The following is a 23,476-nucleotide window of genomic DNA, read 5'->3' as shown; positions in this document are numbered from 1 at the left end:
ATCACTCCCATTAGGGTGTCCTATGAGTTATACTTGATAACATTGACCTCTTCTTCACTAAAACATTCATTTAGTAAATCAAAATTCCATGCCCTCCTATCCGGACCAATCAAGTGCTGGACCAGTGTAGGACCATTCTCAAAAGGTCTGGTCGAAGAGATTTGGAAAGATTGTAGCGTCGGAACCTATTATCTTGCCAGATGAAAATATATCTTCCATTACACACATTACAGTGCGTTCCCTTCTTTAAAACATCAATCTTTTCATATATGCTTCGCCATGCCCACGAGGATGATCAACCTTTTGGAGCCTCAAGACGGGACGAATGAGGGAAATAAATCCCTTTCAGAATCTTTGCCTAAAATGCATCATGGTTTTTAAACAATCTGCGTGCTTTTTAGCCAAAAGAACTTTTGTTGAAATTTTAAAACTCTCTAAACCCCATTCCTCCTTCGGATTTAGGCACGGAAAGTCTGCTCCATCGCATCCAGTGAATCTTCATATCGTCACCCCCTTTTCCACTCCACCAAAATCTATTCGCCAAAGAATTCAACTCCTGGCAAAAAGAAAGAGGAAGCTTGAAACATTGCATAATATACACCGGAACAGCTGATGCAACAGCTTCTAGCAGCACTTCCCTGTTTGCTTGAGAAAGCAATTTACCTTTCCATGCTTGCATCTCGGCTTGAACTTTATCAAAGATAAACCCCAAGGCATCATTCTTTCCTTTTCCCCATATCGAAAAAAGTCCAAGATAGAAGCTGCTATTGTCCATAGTCTGTACACCCAATCTTTCCTTGATGGCCGACTTCACATCGCCCCTAGCATTAGGCGAGAAAAATAGTAGACTTGGCAAAGTTAACAATTTGCTCGGAGGCCATTTTAAAATTTTGAAGAATATCCAAGATAGAATCACAGTTTTCCTGGTTAGCTGTGGAAAACAACAAGCAGTCATCAGTAGACAACAGGTGACTTAAAATAAGACATCTTATGTTAATTCTATAACCTGAAGTTTCCCCTGATCCATGGGTTTCTCACTCAGTCTTGATAAAACATTCCCAATGAGGATAAAGAAGGTGATAGATGGTTTCCCTGTCCAAGTCCCCTTTGAGGGTGAAAGGCCTCACTTTTTTCCCCATTAAGGATAATAGAGAATTGACGAGTGGACACACACTCCATAATTCTTTACAACTGGAAAAGTTGAAAACCCATCTTAATAAGGAATTTCTCCAAAAAATCCCATTTAACTCTATCATAGGCCTTACTTAAGTCTATTTTGATCACCATAACCCCTTTAGTTCCCCATTTTCGATTTTTTAAGGCATGAAAAGCTTCATGGGCAACCAGTATATTATCTTCGATCTGTCTCCCAGCAATGAAAGTAGATGGGGTTGGGGAGACAATTAAAGGCAGTAAACTTTTCATTCTTGAAGCCGGGATTTTTTTAGATCACTTTATAAATAAAATTGCATAAACTAATGGGTCGAAACCAAGTGATCTCTTGTGGGTGTTTATACTTCGGCACCAGGACTAAGTTAGTCCAATTAAGTTCCCTTAACATATACCAATTATGGAAAAACCTTTTAACAGTGTTAATCACATCATCTTTTACACAATCCTAAAAATTTTGAAAGAACATACCGGGGAATCCATTCGGACTCGGAGCTTTCAAAGGTCCAAACTCAAAAATAGCATTACGTATTTCCTCATCAGAGACCTCTAGACAGAGCTCAACATTCATCTCGTCAGTGATTACCTCCTTAACAGCACCAAGAACCTCCTCCATATCCCAGAGCTGACCAGCCTTGAACATCTTCTGAAACTGATTTGAAATGTAGTCTGCAATTTCAGATTCCTCTATGATCCACTCCCCATCAACCTTTCTAATTCTGGTGATTGCATTCTGTCGCCTTCATTGAGCAGTCATCGCATGAAAAAACCGTATGTTACGATCCCCATACCTTAGCCAATTAACCTGGGACCTCTGATGCCAAAACCTTTGCTCCATTTGCCATTTCTTATCCGCCGATCTCTTGAGTTGCTTTTCCTCTTCTTTAAGCTCCTCGGTTAGAGCACTTGCCTGAATCATAGCAATTCTGCTCATACGATTAACAATCTCTTGTCTTGGGTTATGAAAAGTGAAAACTTCTTTTGCTCTACTCTCTAAGTTTGTTTCCTATATTTTGGAGTTTTGTTGCATACGAAACATATGAGATCCTTAAGCGTCAGCCTTCCATGCCTCTTGCACCACCTCATTACACTCTTGATTCAAAAGACATTTCGATTTAAACTTGAAATCTCTTTTCCTTCGCCTTTCAAAATTCTCCAAAAAGAAAATCATCGGGCAATGGTCAGAGGCCATCACAACATCCACATAACCATGGGCTACAAGTAAAGCTTCATTCCATTCCACAGTAGCCAAAGCTCATGGATAAGGTGATCCCCTGTTCTATTATTCGACTATGAAAAGCCATACTCTTGTAAAAAGATATCCATTAATCCGCATTCATCCAAGAAGGCGTTGAACTGATCCACCAGACTTCTATCAACTTGTCTACCTCTTTCTTTATCATCCTGCGACCTTATCGCATTAAGGTCACCTATACAACACCAAGACTCTTCCATACTTTGTTTCAGACTTTTAACAATGTCCCAAACATCTCTTCTTCCCTGGTATTGGGGATTCCCTTAAGCGAAAGTGCAGAACCAATCCTTGCCGGTTACTAAATCAAGCTTAGCATCAATGAAGAATCCTGAAAAATTAAGAACCTCAAGACCAAAACCATTCACCCACCACAATGCGAGGCCCTCCGATCTCCTCCTTGGCTCAGGGTAAAAGTCTTCCAAAATACCAATCCGATTCTTCAACCTTTCCATTTTTGACTTTTTTTGTTTAGTCTCCATTAGAAAGACAATGGAGGGAGGGCACTTTTGTATGAGCTCTTTGAGAACTTGAATTGCCAAGGGTTGTCCAAGCCCTTAGCAATTCCACGACAATATATTCATTGGCCCCCGTGTGGTTGTTTAAGGTAAGCCACCACCATTCTTTCATTATTTTCTTGCACCTTTAAGGCTTGCATTTCCTCCAGTTCCATATTTGGGATTTCGTAAGCTAAAATAACTTGATTGTCAATCATTTTAAACTTCATTACCTACTTAACATTTCGAAATAGATGTAAATAGATGCTTTAATAGAACCTCATCCTGAGATACCCCAATCAGCTTGAAATCCCACCTCATAAAACCAATATTGAATTTGGGTTTTGAGTTCTAGTCTTTGTTATTTCCCATCTGCCACTCCTCAATTCTCCCTCTCTTTAAACTTCGATTCTTCATCTCCTAGATATCCACCATGCCCATTTTTTCCTTTCCATCATGGTGGGCCTCATCCATTACTCCATCAATTCTATCAATCTCTAGCCCAACTGATTCCTTTGAGAGGACCGGCCTTTGTTCCATCTCTTCTGACTCCCCTTCTCACGTAACTTCCGAGAAATCAAGGAACATTAATGGCTGTCTGAGATCATCTGCTTCTACTGTTGCATCCATGTGCTCTTCTAGCAAAACATTTAATTCTCTGATAGCAACAACAGAAGATTACACACATAACCCAAAAATCGGTTGTAACAAAGTCAATTTCTTCCAGCACCGTTTCCTCTAACCTTTCTTTAAGCATATATGGCTGTCCATCACTGACCATGGGCCCTGTGCCAGCACCAGTGCCTTGTCTCTCTCCTCTTTTAGCACAAAAAGGAATATATTCCTTTCCAGCTCATGCACGACTTCCAAGGTATTATCTATTGGCCAGGCTTTGGACAGGATAGATCTTAAAGGACCCACTTTAATAATTTTATCAGCTACAACCTTACCTATCAAGGAGCAGCTCTTCATCTGTCTGTTAATCTTCATCATCTGTACTGAGCTCCAGGACATCAGGATCAGAACTAATGTCCTACTGTGCCACGCCACCAACCTGATCTGCTTTGATGCAATTAAAATAGTATTAAGCTTTCATGGCAGAATTGTATTAACCATAATTGCAGACTAGAAACTGCAACACAATGAGAAAGCCTTGTCGCCGCAAGAACCTTCAGAGCTTCCCTTGGAAGCTCCAACTAATAAAAATAAAAAAAAATCAAAATTAAAACAATGTTTATAAAACAAAGTAGATCGTAGCAAGAAAGCACAAAAATAATAATGGCCGACAAATGCACGTGGTTGATTTATTGTGGAGTTACATCGCCTTCGTTAAAAAACGTGGCAATCTCCAATTGGACCACGTGTTCCACCGTGACACAATAAACTTTAAAATTAAAAAAAAAAAAATTCTCTATATAACCCTCAAACCCTGCCGAGGATACACGCATAATTAGATTCCCTTACTTTCATTTTGGTTGAAGTTTCGATTTTTTTCTCTTTGTTTCGATCAGGTATTTTCTTTTTCTTTCTTCTTTAATTTCTTTTTTTTTTTGTATATTTTCCGATTTTTTATTTTAAGAAATATTATTATTATTACTATTCGGTCAACGTTTCTTGTTTGATTTTGATTTCATGTACTTCTCCTGGAAATTGATTAAAGTTTTTAATTTTTGTTGAATTTTTAGGTTGTTTTTATCTTGTTTCAGTATCTCGATATGATTTGTCTTGATTTTTTTCTTACCTTTTTCCATTTGTTGATTTAATTCAGTGCAAAAAATGATCTTTTTTGTTTTGAAATTTGATTGGGATTAGATTTAAAAAAAAAGGGTTAAATTGTGGCTAATTTGTTGGTGTTAGGTTATGTAATTTTGAAACTTATGAATGATTATATGAATCTCAAGCCAACTTTTGACTGTAGAAATTTGCCCTCTTATTTTTTGATTGCAGGTGTTTCTTACTGGTTTTGTTTTTGGGTTGTTGGGGGGAGGAGGAGACAATTAGAAATGGACTTAATTCTTGTCCATAATTGAATTAGATTTGAAAGTTTTGCATTTTGAATAAGGAGGGATTAGAGGGTATGGTTTAAGAGAATTGTTTCATTGGAAACTGATTTTGAAACGAAGAAGGGCGGGCCAGTTACAACGCGAATATTTGGGATAATGCCGGTATCAGGAAATGAAGAGGTGTTTATCTTTATCTTTATTTATTTATTTATTTTTTCAAGTTACTAGCAACTAAGCTTAGGGAAACTTGCCATTTTTTTATGTTTTTGTGTTGAATATTGATTAATTTATTTTCTATTGGTAGATGGGGGTGAAGCCCACTGTTGGGCAGTTTAGTGAATATAGTGCAGGAATTCCAATAAAGAAAAGGAGGTTTCCTTTTATTTTGTCACCTTCTCAATCATCCGAATATACGGCTTCACTACCAACTGAGAATGAACCAGAGCAGAAAGGATTTTCTCGTCCTCTTCAGGGTTCAACTATTTCAAATGATAGTGTTGTTGCTACGAGTTCAAACACCAGTGGTGTTGAAGGAAGTTTATACACTGGTGGTGCTGCAGGGAGTTTAAATGTTAGTAGTGTTGCTGTGAGTTTGAATGCTGGTAGTGTTGGAGCAAGTTCTAATGCTTCTTGTGTTGCTGTGATTTCTACTGCTAGCAGTGTTACCACAGGTTATAATGCTAGTAGTGCTGTGGAAACATCTAATGCTAGTAGTGCTGCAGCAAGTTTTCCAAATGTTACTAGTATTGCAGCAAATGTTTCCAGCTTTTCTGATGCATGTGAGAAGTCTATATGTGAGAAAGGGAAGAGAAGTTCTGATGATGCAAATGGTAGCATGGTGCAGGGTAATAGCAACCTCCTTATGGTAAAACTTGAAGAACAAAGCTTTGCAGATCACTCTAGGTCTTTGGCTGACATTGACAACAAAGGGAAGCTTGTGGCAACTGGAGAATCCTACAATATCCCGAGAAAGATAGCAAATTCTGAGTTGGACTTAGTAGGTAATGATTCTCTTACCCTTAATATCGGGAAGGATATACATAGCCAGCAAAATATAGATGCAATGTGTAGGTCGCAATTATCTACAGTTTCTGGGAACCCTGGATTGGCATTAGGTTTAAGGGAATGTCTTTCAGCAATGACTAGTGGAAATAATGAGCATGGTTTTCAGAATCAGGAAAAGGCAGAACCTGTTTCATTGAATTTATCTTTAATCAAAGGAGAATGCAGTACTCAACTTAGTATTGCTGATGTCCTGCCTAATATTAATGGTGCTAATATACTGACTGACAGAACAAATTGGGATTTGAATACTACGATGGATTCTTGGGAAGGTACTGCTAGTGATGATGGTGCAAGTAAAAAAACTACTCATACGGATGATATAAAGCCGTTAATCTACTCAGCTGGGATGACTGCTACCAGTATTCCTACAGAGCGGAAAGTACTTCAAGAGATGGAGTGCAGAGCCAATATTGAAATGTCTTCTATGCTATCTAGCCAGCAGTATAGCACTGAGGATTCACTTTGTTTGGGACTCACTATGCCTTATCTTCAATTGAACTCCAATGAAAAACCTTCTGGCTCATCAGTTAAAGTGGATTCGTGCGAAGTTGTTGCAAATATCAGCTCACCTGGAGAATCAGTGACTGTCAGCAAGCTGAACATGGTTAACTTAAAGCCTGTAAAATCAGACTCATTAGTTAAAGTGGATTCGCGCGAAGTTGTTGCAAATATCAGCTCACCTGGAGAGTCAGTGACTGTCAGCAAGCTGAACATGGTTAACTTAAAGCCTGTAAAATCAGAACCACTTGATGAAAGCATCGAAACTAGTTCTGCTGGAGTCAAAGCCAAACCTATGGGCTTGTTAAATATTACAAAGGTGAAGTGCGAAGTAGTTGAAAAGTGCAGCTCAGAAAGTTCAAAATCTTCAACTCTCAGTACCTTAAATTTAGTTAATGTTAGATCCATAAAACCTGAACCAGTGCTTGAGGGTGACCAGGAAACACCAAAGAGAATGGAAGGATTATTGAATCAATCAGTTGATCCAATGCTATGTCCTCTGGATACTACAACAGTACTTACTTCTACTAATTTGTCATTAAATGGTGATGCCTCAAGTCATGTGGAACATTTTGTTAAAGCCAAAGAAATTGAGCCCAGCGGTGAGGGCCAGGTTGCTTCTAAAATGATTTCTTCTGCAGAACATGATGTTAATGAATTAAACATTTCTGGTAAAATAGATAACTCTACTTCCCAAAATAAGAATGTTGAAGATCCTGATCATTGCAGACTGAAATTCATGGATGTACAACTGCCTGATTCAAGGGGAACAATTGAGGGTTCTGTAAGTGACGAGGAAAAGATTAATTTATCAGGTGATATTCTAGAGGATGATTCATGTGGCACTGATTATGAGTCAGGTGGCAAACGAGAGTTAGCTGCAGCTATGGATATGGAACATGATGGCAGAACAGATGGTGAAGTCGGAGAACCTGTAGAGAACACTGAGATAGAAGTTCCAATATGTGAGAGGCGAGAGGCAGGAAATGGAAATAACGGTGATGCTGGCTATAGAAACTCAGATATTGTAGGGTTTGTTGGTGATAGGAATACATCTTCATCCTTTGTCAAAGAAAAGGAAACTCAAAGAGAAGACCCTGGTAAAACAAGTAACGATAATACTAATGAATGCATTGACACATCTGTCAATAAGGATTCCACTACAGAAGCTGATAAAGAGGTTCGTTTGCAAGAATCATCTGTTGTTGAGATGCCTTCCGGTCAAACTGACAAAAAGAGACTCGTTAATGTCATGCCAAGAAAATCACTTGATGTATCAGAAAAGAAGGATATTGTTAAAGGGCAAGAGGGAGAGCTATCATCTGTCCAAGACCATGATACAAGCCAGGGAACTTCAGTAACCGTTGCTCAAGGTGCAGGTGATGCTAATAAACCTGATTCAGAAGGAAAAAGCAATTCGGTTTTACCTAAGGCAGATGCATTTTTAAATGGTGAAGATGCAGGTAAGGATGTCAACAACGGAGGTAATAGGAGTCGAATTATAAACTTATCTCAAGCTTCTAATCTGTCATTTCGTGGTAGAACAAGATCTATTTCAGGCAGGACAATGCAGTCTCAAGTTGGAAGAGGGAGACTGCTTGATGTTGCCTTTGAAGGAGATAAGTTTCATTCTCGAGGGAGGTGATTATTGTTATTTATCATTCTTGCTTTATTTTAGTTTGTTTATTTCTTTTGATAATTAATAAATGTCTCTTTTAATTTTTCTTCCTTATGACAATGTTTACCTCAGAGATGAAGCTTATGGTGACGGTTCACATAGATTCTCAAGAGAGAGGCATCATGATCAGCCATCTGGAAACAATAGAATAAGTTTTATGCGTGGAAGAGGTAGGATTTCCAGTCAGATAGACACCCTACGTGGTGATCGGGATTCAGAATGTAACTTTGCTTCAGAGTTTTATAATGGTCCTATAGAATCTTGTGTTGTAAGACATAAATATGCATCTGCTGTTTCTGATGTTGATCCTAACTTTAGTAGCTATAATAATGGGCAAGATGGTGCATATTTTGGTACTGGACGAGGTAATAGAAAGATCTTGAGTGATCATTTATCAATTTCCCCCCATTTTCCTTCAGGGAGGCGGTCTCCTGGTGGAAGAGATGGACCTGCTGTACGCAGGCTGCCAATGGTTGGCAGGGTTCAAAGAAATCTTAGTCCAAGTAGATGCATTGGTGAAGATGGATCTGAAGTTGTTGGACTGCGGCATACGAGTGTTTTAGCTGATGACCATACAGACCCAATGTTTGCGCGCTCCCAACCTTCATTTGAGGGATTCGATGGTCCTTTTGTCAGGGGGAACAGGGAGTTTTCATCTGTTCAGAGAAGGGGTCTTCCCCAAATTTTTTCAAAGTCTCCGACCAGACCACGAACTCGTTCTCCTGGTCCATGGTCTTCTCTGAGGGGAAGACCACCAAATGGACTTGGAGGGCCTTTAGAATTACCTCATCGAAGATCACCACCAATTTACAAGACGGAGAGGATAATATCACCTGATCATCCTTGTTTCGCTGGAGACATGGTTCTTAGATGGCATGGATCTCCTCCATATTTGTCTCGACCATCTAATGATGTGAGGGATCTGGATCCTGGTCGACATCCAAGGTCTGGCATCCCTACTAGGAGCCCATCTGGTCGGATTGTACTTAGAAACAGTAGACGGTTGGAACTTGTAGATCCTCGAGAAAGGAATGAAGGTGATAATTATTTTGGAAGGCCCTTGCCATCTGGCAGGTTTCATGAGCTTGGTACTGATGGTAATGCTGATGAGAGGAGGTATGGTGATAGACGAGGGCCTGTTCGCCCTTTGAGGCCAACTTATAGTGGTGCTGATAGTGAGAATTTTGATCTTAATGCTGAGGGTGGCCCTAGATCCTTTAGGTACTGTCCACAAGATGATCTGGAGTTACATGAAAGAGGAAATATGAGGGAAAGGGAATTTGATGGACATATAAAAAATCCACCAGGAAATCCTCCTAGGAGGACAAGAAACATTGACGAGCAGGAGGGAAATTTCAGGCATGGCAGTCAGGTTTGGCATGGCGATGAATTTGATAATACGTCACGAGCAAAGCGAAAACGATTTTGAGTAGGTTTGTATATGCCATTAGTCACTGTTAATGGTGTAAATTATTGGAGCAGCAGGGCAGAGCCTGTTACATTTACTGCATGGTTGAGGATACTGTGTTTAGTGCTTACCATTCTTGACTATTTTCTGCATATGCCATGATTCCTTGTTTAGGATGTAAAATGAAATATGGAAGCAACAGCTAGAAGAATCAGCTGATGGTAATTTTTAGTGCAATGGAAGCCTGTGTACTTTGCCTGAAGAACAAATCTGTTTGACAGGTTTTGATGAGACAACTCAAACCTTCTCTGTCACCCTAACTTGGTATTTGCTGGTTATTCCTTTGGGCAGACCTATCTCTAGTGGGGAAAAGGCGAGTGGTTGCATTTGAAAGAACAAAAGGAAGCAAAGCGAATGATCAATTTATCTATTACTATATGAATAAATTCGCATTTGTTTGTGCTTCGCAGCTGATCATCACTTTAATTGCAAAAATGGTATGGCTTCATGTGGTCTGGATTGACTTTCTGTTTATAAATGCCATCCCTGCAAGGTACCAGCAGTTAGGTGACACTGTTTGCAAGCCTTTTCAAGGGACAGTTGGATATCGCCCTGAAAATTGAAAATGCTGCATTTTACTGCAATATCTTCCTTTACTGGTGCTTTAACCCTTATTGCATCTGAACATAATCCAAGTTGTGTGAGATGAGAATTATTGGATCTGGCCTCCGGTTTTGGTTCAGAGCAACCGGTTATTCTGTGAACATAATCTATTATTCCAGAAGAAGCAAATTCTGAACTTTTTTCACTGTCTTACCATGAGATGTGGATCAGCTACATCAGATTTTACTTTCATGTTCACACTGTGGTGGCTTCTGCATTGAATATATATGTTTTTTGTGCTTCAAATCAGTCATGGTTACCACCATCGTTGCGGATAGGGATCAGGTCTCATTTGGTATGCTGATGTATTGTTGAATATTGCAATTTATGGGTCTTATTGTTGCTTTTGTTGTCACCTGTATCCTTGAAATTTATTGGTTGAAAGTGATGGTGGGTTTGATTCTTCACAATTAGGGGTCCAGTAATAAAATGCATTTTCTGATGCGGCGGAGACCCTTAAATCGGATTCTCAAATGGGTCCTAAGCGTCTAAATTTCCAGAAAAAAAAAAAAGGCAACATGGGTAGAATTTGATCATTATATGAAATGAAGCTGTGACAATGCATTGGATGTTCTGTTGGGGATGGTTTAACTGGCCTCCATCAAGAAAAACAGTTTGGGATTGAAGCTGGTAACACAAGGCAATGATGTTGAAATATTCTCAAGGCATAGGCATTCTGGGTAATTGGTCTTCAAGGGGTAGGAAAAAAAAAAAGAAGTATAAATGGTAAGACATAAATTTGAAAAAAAAAATGGTAAAAACATTATAAAAATTCCAATTGGATTGGAATGGGAAGATTATAATTCAATTTTAACGAGCTAAACCCTAAAGCCCAACTTAAATTACGACAGGTCAATTTAGATCTCTTTGGCTTTATAAAATCACATGAGAATGTGTTTTTATATTATTTTCTTATTGAATTAAATACATATAAAATAGTAAAGTTTATTATATCAAATTCGTATTGGTATGTAACATATAAAATATATATTTTTAATTTTACATTAAATTTATATATAATTTTTATTAAAATTTTAAATAACATCTTTCTTATATTTTTATATATTTTTATATTATATTTAAAATTATCAAATTTGTAAAAACCTTATAAAGAATAATAAGTTATCTACTGTAAGCCTCATAAAAAATAATAATAAGTTAAACATAACAAACATGCTTTGGATCTCAAAAGTTTATCAACAAAAATCTAATTCGATTCAATCAATTGTTTTTGATGATAAAAAGTTTTGAATTCAATACCTTATTCATCTCCGGTATATATTTTATAAATAATATTACTTTAAAGTAATATTAATGAGTTTCTCTTGAAAACCGAATTTTTTATTTTATTTATGAAAAATATTATTCTTTTTATTTTAAATTATTTGAATGTTATTGATTTTTATGAAGTTTAAGAAAAAAATTTTAAATTTAAATTTAAATTTAAAATTTTTTATAAAATTATAATTTCATAATTTTTAATATCAAAAATTAAAAATTTACAATATAAAAAATCAGAGTTTTAAGTATTAAAAAAAGACTATTTCAAAATTGGTAATAATTCAAACTCAATAAATCAAAACGACGGCCCTAAAAGCGATTAAACGACGACGAACTTATAAACAAACACAATTGCTTCTCATTTTCTTTGTTTTTCATTTATTTTCTTTTTCTTTTTGAGTTTCTCCTGGTTCTCTTTCTGCTTCGTCTGTCTTTCTTTCAAGCTCGCGGGATTTTATTTATTTTTTTAAATTCAAATTTTTTGTTCGTTTTATTACTTGATAAAATCCAATATTCAATTACTTTGGACGTATATATTTTTTAATTTCTGGGTTTTCTCCTTTGATCCCAAAGCTTTGTTCTTTGCCCCTGAAAACCCTCAAAGTCTTTACCTTTTCAACATCAGGGTTTTTTTGAAGGAAATAGGTCAGTTTCTTTTTAATTTACCTAGGGTTTTAGGGGTTTTTTTGTATAATATTTTCTAATTGTTATTTCAATGCGAAAGTTTCAACTCTTTTGGTTAATTTAATTATTGATTTGATGAACTTGGTCGTTCTTTTTGAGGTGCTAATTCTCTGCTTTTGCTTTTTTTTTTTTTAAATAAAATATAGGGATGATGATTATGAGATGATGAATCAAGCTACTAATACTCAAACATTAGCTTCACTTGGCCCGAACTCCATCGAGGTAATTTCCTTTTTTTTTTTTTGAAAAAAAGGCTAAAATGGTTAAAAGAAGTTGATTTAACTAATCGGTTGGGTTAAAACTTTGTCAAAATTGTTTCGAATGAATTTGCTTAGGAATTTCAAACTTGAAAATCAAAGGTTGTAGCAATGTTTGTGATAAATTGAGTTGGAAGTTTCTAAGTTGTTTAGTTAGGTTTTGGTGCTTTAGGTATTTGGTGGTAAATAATGTTGCTGGTTGTGTCTAGTTGAAAATTGGATTAAAAAGTTGTTGAAATCGAAAACTAAGGGAGTTGTTTTGCTTCTAGATTGGATTGAAGTAATATTTAGTTAGGTTTAAGCGCTTTACGCATTTTTGAAGTGAAGAATGTTTCCTGTTGTAAATTTGGTTTAGTAAGAATTGAAATCTCAGTTTAAATGTAGTATCATTGCTTGCAATGATTTCAGTTTGAAGTTTCTAAGTTATTAGGTTAGGTTTTGGCTCTTTAGGCTTTTCTGGTCGGCTGAATTTGTTTGATGTGAACTGGATTGGTTTAGAGTTGTGTTAATAAGGTGTTGAAATCATAAACTGAAGGGCATTGTTTGTAATGAATTGAGTTTGAAGTTTCTAAGTTGGTTAGTTAGGTTATAGTACTTTAGGCATTTTGAAAGTGAAGAATGTTTCTTGTTGTGAACTAGGTTTGAGTTTACATCAATGGTTTGTTTGAAAAAGGATAGGTTATTATGTGGTGGTGGATTCTACTTGTACATGCTACATCCAAGTTAATGCATGTTTTAGAAGTAATCAGATTTGAAGTTTTGAATTTATGAGAACCTTATATTAGATAAATGATATACTTTCATAGTGATTGGCATCTGAATTCTGTTATTTTGGTTGGTTAACTTGTCATTCATTTACTTTTTTTTTTCCATTTTTTTTTCAGAATCAATGTGTTGTTAATAAAAGTCAGGGGCAGACATCTTCATATGTTCCCTCAACAACTGGTTCTGAAGTTGTATCATGGAACATGTATAGGGTGGATAATCACTCTGTAGGAAATGGAAGTTTATCGAATTCCATTTACCACCATGTGCAGCACACAGAGCCATCGACAAGAACCATCCAGGATGGGTCAAATGCAGCATCTCTTGCTCCTTCATCAAGCGTAGGATTGACAAATGCACAACCAGTCTATATTGGCTATAATTCATACTCAAATTCTGCTGATCCTTATTCATATGGGAGTACAGGATACCAAGGTTACTATAATGGTTATCAGCAACAACCTAACCACTCTTACTCTCAGCCAGTAGGAGTATATCAAAACACAGGTGCTCCTTATCAGCCTCTTTCCTCATTTCAGAATGCAGGGTCTTATGCTGGGCCTACAAGTTATTCAAGCACTTACTACAATCCTGGTGATTATCAGACAGCTGGAGGTTACCCAAGCAGCGATTACAGTCATCAGACTACCACATGGAGTGAAGGCAACTATGCAAATTATACTACTCACCAATATTCAAACTGCACTCCAGATACAAGTGGGGCTTACACTACTGGTAATGCAGCGACAAATTCATTGCATTATCAGCAGCATTACAAGCAGTGGGTTGATTATTACAATCAAACAGAAGTTACCTGTGCCCCAGGAACTGAAAATTTGTCTATTGCTAGTACATCCACTGAGGTGTCTCAGGTTCCTAGTGTTAGTGGTGGATATCCTACTTCAAACAGCCCTGCTCCCCTATCTTTTACCCCATCTTGGAGGCCAGAGTCCAGTTCATCTCTAATGCCTTCATTGCAGGTTTGAGTTTATGTTGCATGCATAGTGCCAGATTAGCTGAATTCATACATAATGATGACTTGTTTGTGCTAACTGCTAATCTTAAAATCTGTGTTCTATCATTATTGTTTTTTGAACTTTTTCTGTATTAGATAATTTTTTAATTGTTGAAGGTGATTGTTATTGAAGGGTGCTGTGCATCTATCTTACTTATGTTTCTATTTTGTTGGAATTGATGTATTGTATGGTAGGTGCAATACTGTTTGTGTGATTCTTATTGATCAATTTTCTGATTTGATGAGATATTTCTTCTTGCATGGACTGCATCTTAACCTGGTAAACCTATTATGTTTCATCTGTCTTTGGTTGATTTTTCGATCTATTATTTATATTTAGTGTCATCAATAATATTCTTCTCTAATTTAGATATTGAATTTTGGATGCCGTACTAGAATGTTGATGCATTTTATTGAGCATCCAACAGAGGTAAGATTTCATTGTTCTTAAGATGAGGGATATTTGGAATTTAGCCTTCCTTTGTTTTTGATATGAGTTATAGCATGCTATGCATGACATATGGTAGTACGTTTGCTTGAAATTCTGCCCCTTAGAGGCTTAGACAAACATTTCCTCTTTCTGTGGTAAAATCAGGACCATTGCTGCTTGTGAATCTAAAGAGTCCTAAGGTGTTAACTCTTTGTTCTAACATAAAGACAGTATACTAATGGTATTATATCTCTTTATTTCAGAATTAGTGAAATAGGGCATTTGATGTATCATCTAACAGATTTCTCAAACCCTTACAAGTATTTATTTTATATATTTTTGAGTTTTGTAGTGGGATGATGTTTCTGGATTTATGACAATGTGTTAAGCCATGTTGTTATGATGTGAGTATGATTAGTTTAAATTCCTCGGTTCTTTTAATGTTGCAACTGCTATCAAAGAGCTATTTAGATAGAAAATCTCTTGTCTGCAAGCCTAGGGCTTTTGATGGTCATGGCAAGATTTGATTTTTATAACTGTTCTGGGTTTTGTTGCCAGTGTGTAACCACCCGTGAGAAGGTGTATTGTGTTAGATATGGAACAGTGTGGATGGAAGTATTTTAATGCTACTATTTGTTTGAGGTGGAATGCTTGTCTTAACTTTTGCATTATGTTGGTAAAAAGGGTAGAATTTAGGAAGGGAACAAAAATCATTTGGCTTGAAAAAATTATAAGCTTTTTAGTTGTCTTAACACATAAAGCTGCACCTTATGTAGGGTTGGTGTGCAAGGAGAATCATTGCTTGTTTTTTTCACTATGGTAGCCTACTGGTTGGTAGAATCCCACTTCCCCAGGGTTTACCTGGTCCCTTTCCTCTAACCAAACAATGGAGTGATGTTTGATAGTTATAACAACCTTTCAGAAGGTTTTGCTTAAGGGGGCATAAGGATATGAAGGAATTGTTCTATGAACTGTTATCAAGGTGATGCCTGTTGTGCATGATGTGATAATAATTCTGATTCTATTGAAAGTCCTGGGGATAGTTGCTTTTTGTTAAAGCTTTTAATTAAATTCTTCATCATATAATGCTCCTGAAGAAGAATGCATTTTATACTCCTTGGAAGACTAAATGATATGGTGCATCCAGATTGCAAGGTGGATTTCATGTTCCACTTGCACAAGAAAAATGATGAATTTATGTGCTTCTCATATTATAATGCATCACGAATTGTATGAAAAGGAATATCGTAGGAATTATGTGCTCCTTGTAGTTATAAAATTGATGGCTACGATTGTAATGGCTATGTTATCTTCATGGATGCCTATTTAACCACGTAGTTTCCCTTTGTTAGTAATTGCATTTAACTTCTATTTAGCTATTTGAATTTTAATGTTTTACTTGAATTTTTTTTTCATCTTTTTGTGCTCTTTTTGGTCAGCCTGGTGCAACAGTCACTGGTTCTTATGATAGTTGCTGGAAACATGGGGCTCCAAGTTTTCAAAATCAGCATCCTAGTCCTGTACAGCCACATTTTCAGAAGCCTTCGGATTCAAAATCTTCATATGATAACTTTCATGAACAACAAAAAACCGCTTGCCCTCAAGGTCCCGATTTACAGTATCCTGTGGCTCAGCAGGCACCTCAAAATTACCAACCGCCTTTGCAAACTGTTCAATCATTAGACACACGAAGGGTAAGCAAACTGCAGATTCAAACAAACCCCAGAATTGCTTCTAATTTGCCATTGGGTTTACAAAAGTTGGACAAGGATGTCTCTAACAACAGTGCAGTAGCAAAACCTGCTTATATCAGTGTTTCACTGCCAAAACCCAGTGAGAAAGTGTTGCCTGATGATGCAGCTGATTCTGTTCTCAAGGTGAGCCTTCTGATATGTGTACTTGTGTTTCTTCAGAATAAACACCATAGGGATTTTGTAAGACTTTCTGTTAGAAAATGAGGAGGTGAGTAAGAAAGCTGCCTCCAGCCACACTAGGCTGAACATGTGCACGCTAGTACCAGAAACATGTATTACCTTGTCTAATCTGAATTGCTTTGTTTGCCTGAAGCTCTGCAATTCAATCACCTATTATTGGCGTAGTCTGTTATAAGAATTTATGATTTCTTGGGCTCTTAATAAGTGCTTGAGTGCTGTAATGTTATGGGATTTGCCTCAGGGAAGTATTTCACTGTAGATTGAAAATGCTTGAGTGCCAGTATTCTGCAAGTGAATGGTGTTCTGTCTTTAGTTTATTTATTCTACTTGTGTATAAAATCGTGATAGATGCCTAGGAAATTTTAACCTGGGTAGTGAACTTGTTTGGTCATGATTAACATGTTTGCCTAAATAATGCTTAGGATTATTTAGCTTTGCTGTGTCTGGAGATAAATCCTTGATGTTATAATTCAATGTGCAAGGTTGTTGCTTTGTAAAAAAGAATTATTACATTCAAACTGGAATTTGTAGTTTGCAAGACATTATTAAGTTTGATGAACTAATGTTGTTTTAAAATATTGTATATGCATGCATATTTCTCAGTGTTGTGTGCTCTTGATGTGTTATTTGCTTGTCCCTTGTATTTAAGGAAGTCCTGTTGTTCATTTGAGGTGCAATCTTCATTTCCATATTGGCTTCCAATACTGTATTATGGAGTGTTGAATTAAAATGCATCTCCACATAAATGCAGTAAATAATAATGATTTAAACATAAATCAGTATAAATTGGTCTGAAGTTCTTTAATCTCATAGATTTAAATTGTATAGTTTACTTGTAAGCCCCCACCCTCCAAAAAAAAAAAAAAAGAAGACTTGTGGTTTATGCTTGTCAGGTTATGCTACAACAATTAATGGCTAAGTTGTTGCTTGCAGGCTGGTGTGTTCCGAAAATCATTGAAGAGTTATGTTGAAAGGGCATTGGGTCAATGTAAAGATGAAAAGCAAATGACAGCTTGCCAGGAAGTCATGAAGGAGGTGAGGGTTTTTTTAGTAAATCATGTCTAGCTGTTGCTTAAAATATGTGCAAAATGAATTGTTTTTTTTTTTATTTAATTTTTTCTCATGCCATTGTAATCAAGTACTCTTTAAGAGTTTTTAATGAATTCTTAACATGCTGACAATGATAAGCTGTTTAACTGAAAAATTATAGTGTATCTCTAGACAAATTGTATCTTTACAATTTGACAGGCCAGAGGGAGGGCTAACTTGAACCCTGGATAGCTAACAGCCACTAGGCTGACCTTCTGTTGTTAACCTCTCATTCTATTTAACAGTTCCTTCTGATATGAATTTAAAAGAAGGGACTGGGCCCACTAGAAAGGAAGATTGAGATCAATGATTCCTGTGCCTAGCTTTATGGTCTGATATCTGACAACTTTCAAATTTCCTACATGTATATTTTTATGTTTCTTTATGAGGGATGCTATTATAAAAGTTACTTTATGTGGTTCAAAGTTACTGAGATTTATTGGTTTCTACTTGTTAAATATGCTATAATTTCTGGACATTTTGATGTGTTTGAGTTTATTTTTGTATTTCTGTAGTTCTACTTGCCATTGCAGTATGTTTCACTATTTTGTGCAGGATGCACATTGACTCTTCCCCTTCACTTCCTGCTGTCTTCTTTCAGATAATTACCAAGGCAACTAATGATGGCACACTTCACACACGAGACTGGGATGCTGAGCCTCTCTTTCCAATACCAGATGCAGATATGACTAATACGAAGTATGTTTTCTAGTTCCATATCAATGCTTGATTTGTGACTTGCGTTTATCTGGAAATATATGGTATTTTTTTTTGGTTGTGATAATAATTTTGTTCTGCCTCCATCCTTATTCCTCTCTTCCTTTCTTTTTTAATCTTGTAGCAGCAATTTACAAAATACAACCCCTGTTTCTTTATTCCCAAAGTACAAGAAGAGTCCAACTAGACGATCCAAGAGCAGATGGGAGCCTTTGCCAGAGGAGAAACCTGTTGATAAATTGGTTTCTGTCAACAATTATGCAGTAAAATATAGTAGCTGGGCTCACGTCAATGAAAAGGACAGAAAGGTAGTATCGAATTCTGTTGGCATTTGTTCTTTCATAGCAATACTATGCCTAGGGTTATACATTCTTTTTGTAGCATGGGTTGTAGTATGGGTTTAGTGATATCATTTGTTCTTAAGGTGTCGCACTTCTGCTACAAATATTGTAATCAGCTTTCTTTCTTGAATAAATTATTCTTCAGCCTGCAGGTGCAAATTCTGAGGGGAAGACTGACGTTATGAATGACATTAGGTTTCTGCTGATGGAGCAGAAATCTGCTAGTAAAACTCTACAGAGGCCAGTTAAGAGGCAGCGTCTTGGTGGTGTGAATGCTGCTGATAGTGATGATGCATCTAGTGATAGTGATAAGGAAGATAATTTAATAGTATATAATTCTGGTGCAATTGCACTCGCTAAAACACCGGAGGAAAGAAAGAGACGTGAAAATCGTTCTAAGCGTTTTGAGAAAGTGCAAGGAAATCAAGCACAAATTAATCACTTTAAGGCCAAAAATGCTGGCAATGGAAACCTATATGGTAGAAGGGCTAGTGCTTTGGTGCTTAGCAAAAGCTTTGAAGATGGTGGCAGCAGGGCTGTTGAAGACATTGACTGGGATGCATTAACTGTGAAAGGAACATGTCAGGAAATAGAGAAACGATATTTGCGTCTTACTTCTGCACCAGATCCCTCCACTGTAATTATCACTATTTCATTTTGTTGTAGTAACATGCATTCTTTCTTTAGAAATATTTAGGAAGAATCAAGTTATTTGCTTATTATTGAGCGTTATTGATTGACAGGTAAGACCAGGAGAAGTTCTGGAAAAAGCTCTATCTATGGTTCAAAATTCTCAAAAGAACTACCTCTATAAGTGTGATCAGTTGAAGTCTATTCGCCAAGACTTAACTGTCCAAAGAATCCGTAACCAGCTAACAGTTAAGGTATTTCTGATGCATATCCCTGTCTCCCTGGGAAAAACAATATGTTTATAATGATGAGGGTTTTGTTTTACTAAACAAATAATTCCTGGATAGTATATGGATTTTCAAGCTTAATTTCACTGGTAATCAGGTTTATGAAACTCATGCTCGATTGGCATTGGAAGTTGGGGACCTGCCTGAGTATAATCAGGTTTGCACTTTAATAACATTTTGTTATAATTTCTTGTTTGGAATAGCTTGTTTGCTTGCTTTTATTAAATTGTCTAAAGTATCACACGTGGTTTCTTAATGAGATTATTCTGTTTTTCTATATGACGGATGTCTTTTTCTTTCGACTGCTGTGTTTGTGTATCAGATGTGGCCAATTAGTTTGCCACCAAACTAATTCTTAGCCCTGTTTGCAAAGCTAAATTAACATGTTTTGCTTTAAAGAAAATGCGGATAAAACATACTCATGGACACTAGCGTTTAGTGTGTTTAGCTATTGCATGAAACATTAGCGTGTCTTGCTAGTTTTATTTCAGTTCTATCTTTTGGTGACACTGTTTTATGTCACTTAAGTAATGTTTAGCGAAAATTACTGTAGTTGATCTTGGAAGATGTGGCAACCAATATTTGATGCAAAGTGTGATATAATGAATGTAAATAGATTAAGTGTTACTATTTTACCTTTTTAATCTTATTTTCTTTTCTTTCTTTTTTGTCCCATTGGTTCAGTGCCAATCACAGCTGAAAATACTTTATGCTGAAGGAATTGAGGGCTGTCATATGGAGTTTTCCGCTTACAATTTACTTTGTGTTATCATGCACTCAAATAATAACAGAGATCTCTTATCATCAATGTCAAGGTTAGTAACGTTTCTTATATTGATATATATACCAGATTTTTTCCTTGATTTCTTGAATTATGTCAACTATCCATTATGCTAATATTGACACAGAATATCCTATTATTTCTGCTTTCTAGATTATCTAATGAAGCAAAGAAAGATACAGCTGTTCAACATGCACTTGCAGTTCGTGCAGCGGTGACTTCAGGAAATTATGTTATGTTTTTCAGATTGTACAAAACGGCACCTAACTTGAACACCTGCCTTATGGGTAAGTGTGTACTACTGGGTTATCTCAATGCTCATAACCAATTACATATATCAAAGAAGTGCTAAGGTTTCTCTTTCATTTGTTCTTTCTGCAGATCTTTACGTCGAGAAAATGCGATATAAGGCTGTAAGCTGTATGTCTCGGTCTTATCGTCCTCAGGTACCTATTTCATACATTGCTAGGGTGCTGGGCTTCAGCAGTGGTATGCCTACAAATGAAGGAAGTGATGAGAAAGACTCAGATGGATTGGAGGACTGTGTTGACTGGTTGAAGGCACATGGCGCATGCCTTGTTGCCGATAGTAATGGAGAGATGCAGCTTGATACTAAGGTATTCTTAATATCATCTTATTACTATCGGATAATTAGCGATATACCACCTTGTTACACCCATTAGATCCTTAGGTTGTTAATTGGCCCCGTGATTTGCACTTTAAATAAAATTAAATAAGCTTGATATCAAAAGTTCATACCTGTAAAAAATTTTCCCTTCATGTCATTTGCGAGCTTCTCCATGGGAACAGTCGAAGTGACCTTGTTGAAGTTCCATCTTGGTGCAAACATCATATCCACCCCGTGGCTGATTTTTAAATAAAATTGGATGGATAGGTATTCCTGGAAACTATTTTTCCATCATGCCATGAGCAAATACATTCATGGGTGCTGTCCTACTGAACTTCAGTTGGACCATTTCGGATTCATCCTTCTGTTCCTTTTCTGTCCATCTAGAAATACTACCTATTTAACTTCTTGGGAGTTTGCCTTTCTCATCTTCTCTACCTTTTTCTAAATTTTGAAGAGACAGAAGAAATGTTTGGCTTACTTGATCCGACTTAATGGAGTGTGCTTAATGTGCAGGCTTCATCTTCGAGTCTCTACATGCCAGATCCTGAAGATGCCGTTGCCCATGGAGATGCTAGTCTAGCTGTTAATGATTTTCTGACACGGACATCGTCATAGCCAAGTTATTTGTACCCAAGTGTAGAAGATTAACTGGAAACTTTTGCCATCCTCACTCCAATACACAAGAAAGAGAGTGGAATATTTTGAAGAATGGCTGACAAGTCCGATGAAATTAAGCCGGAGGACTGAGGGTGTTGCTTGTAACCTACAAGAGAGTAGATCACTGTAAACCCTAACTCGAAAATATTCAAATTCTCTGAGAAATGCTTGTTAGGACGGCAGAGAACGGTTGAGCTAGCATTATAGTTGTTCTTGTTTCTCTTTTGAAACATCAATCACATCATTCTTTCTCGGTGAAGATAGAAAATTAATGTATTTCAGGAAGAAAATAAGGAAAATTACTCACTATGTTTGATATATGAATGCTTTAGAAATTTGAGTTCCAATGTTCAATGTTCAATGTTCAGTCTTAGAAATGAAAATATGGCAATTGGGTGGATTAATCAACTTTGTACCTTGTATTTTTCATGCATTTTGCTAGGAGTGATACACAAATTTAATTGAGGATTATCACTTTAACGATTGGATGGTTCTCAATAAAAATATATTTAAGTGACAAAGATAAAAAAATATTATATATAGAATACCGGTACAATAGGTCAAGTTTGAGTTTAAGTTTGATTTTAAATTTGAAGACGAGTTTAAGTTTGATTTTAAATTTGAAGATTAAAACGATATTTGAATACAATCAAATTTTATTTTTTTAATTTGAATTCGACTCAAGATAAAAATTAATTTATTCAATTTTGTTCGATTAAGTTTGATTAATATGTAAAAATAAATTTGATTTTTATATTCAATAAAAGTTTTATTATTTGTGTTCGAATTTAAGTTTGAGATATTTTATTAATTAAAATAATAAAAATATATTAAAATATAAAAATTTTATTAGGTTTATGAATTATTGAAATCGAATATAAAAATATTCGAATTTGATTCGATCGATAAGTCAAGTTACTTAAATTTAAACCTGACTTAATAATAATTGAATCAAATTTTTATTTAAATTGAACCTGAATAACTTGCGAGTAGTAATGTATTTTTCACAATCCTTTATAGAAGTCCACAAATTAAAGCCTGTTGGACCGGGAAATATAGTCAGTTGTGAGTTGTGACTGCAACAATTTGATGGAAACTGGAGTGTGGGGTTGAGAAGAATCTATGGCTGCCGCATCAATGGTTAAAACGCAACCAGAAAAAGCTCCGTGATAGGCAATTTCTTTGTGGAAGCAATGGCATTGGCTGTGGTTGAAAGGATTGTAGGTTAAGTTAATAAGCAGTGAAAGAAACAGGACAGACAGGAAGGCAGATTCTCCAATACAGGTTCATAACGTAGTGCTTGACAGACTTGAAAGTACTGGTCATGTTTCTTCAGAGGAAAATGATTTGTATCTAACTGAACTCATTTCACTTTCATGCATGTCTTGCTTCGTTATTCTTGTCTCTGAAACCACAGCTGAGATCATTTGCTACATCTCGTTGATAGTGAGATGGGATAGAGAAAAATAAAATATTGAAAAATCTGACATTTAATTTAATCGGTTCATGTAATCATTAACGTTTAATAAATTTGATGTTCAAATTTTAATTTTTATAATTTTTTTATTATCAAATTATGATTTTTATAAAAAAAAAAATTATTAAAATAATGAAAAGGTAATTAAGTTAGTAACTCAATTCCCATTACTAGTTTTTTAGTTGATGACATAAAACAGAAAAATTAAAAAATGTAAGTAATAATTGAAGTCGATTTCAAGCATATTGTTGTCTCAATGATGTGTT

At 36.1% G+C, this 23,476-nt stretch overlaps 2 protein-coding genes across 7 annotated transcripts; both read left to right on the top strand.

The window, feature by feature from the left end:
- The first annotated feature begins 4,363 nt into the window (after positions 1 to 4,363).
- Positions 4,364 to 10,589, top strand: LOC111295934 (uncharacterized). 3 transcript variants are annotated; one of them, XM_022889784.2, is made up of 5 exons: positions 4,364 to 4,430; positions 4,867 to 5,102; positions 5,227 to 8,126; positions 8,236 to 8,333; positions 8,583 to 10,589. In XM_022889784.2, exons 2-5 carry the CDS (start codon positions 5,079 to 5,081, stop codon positions 9,590 to 9,592), a joined length of 4,032 nt encoding a protein of 1,343 aa, XP_022745519.2. In that variant the 5' UTR covers positions 4,364 to 4,430; positions 4,867 to 5,078; the 3' UTR covers positions 9,593 to 10,589. The 3 variants fall into 3 exon arrangements, with proteins under 3 accessions (XP_022745519.2, XP_022745512.2, XP_022745513.2); XM_022889777.2 differs by having other exon boundaries at positions 8,236 to 10,589; XM_022889778.2 differs by lacking the exon at positions 4,867 to 5,102 and having other exon boundaries at positions 8,236 to 10,589.
- A 242-nt stretch (positions 10,590 to 10,831) lies between these two features.
- Positions 10,832 to 22,141, top strand: LOC111295935 (SAC3 family protein A-like). Of its 4 annotated transcripts, none has more exons than XM_022889786.2 (14): positions 10,832 to 10,960; positions 12,346 to 12,421; positions 13,341 to 14,201; positions 16,106 to 16,543; positions 17,534 to 17,635; positions 18,291 to 18,388; positions 18,534 to 18,714; positions 18,893 to 19,384; positions 19,491 to 19,631; positions 19,762 to 19,821; positions 20,349 to 20,479; positions 20,599 to 20,732; positions 20,827 to 21,062; positions 21,590 to 22,141. In XM_022889786.2, the coding sequence occupies exons 1-14, from the start codon at positions 10,878 to 10,880 to the stop codon at positions 21,689 to 21,691; spliced, it is 3,135 nt and encodes a 1,044-aa protein (XP_022745521.2). In that variant the 5' UTR covers positions 10,832 to 10,877; the 3' UTR covers positions 21,692 to 22,141. The 4 variants fall into 4 exon arrangements, with proteins under 4 accessions (XP_022745521.2, XP_022745520.2, XP_089596811.1 ...); XM_022889785.2 differs by having other exon boundaries at positions 18,531 to 18,714; XM_089740685.1 differs by lacking the exon at positions 10,832 to 10,960 and adding an exon at positions 11,885 to 12,160.
- Positions 22,142 to 23,476: the final 1,335 nt, after the last annotated feature.

This window comes from Durio zibethinus, chromosome 12 (assembly GCF_047325235.1).
Source record: "Durio zibethinus cultivar Kanyao isolate XHJ-2024 chromosome 12, ASM4732523v1, whole genome shotgun sequence".
In the NCBI taxonomy this organism is placed as follows: domain Eukaryota; kingdom Viridiplantae; phylum Streptophyta; class Magnoliopsida; order Malvales; family Malvaceae; genus Durio; species Durio zibethinus.
This window is presented reverse-complemented; position numbering and strand designations above follow the sequence as displayed.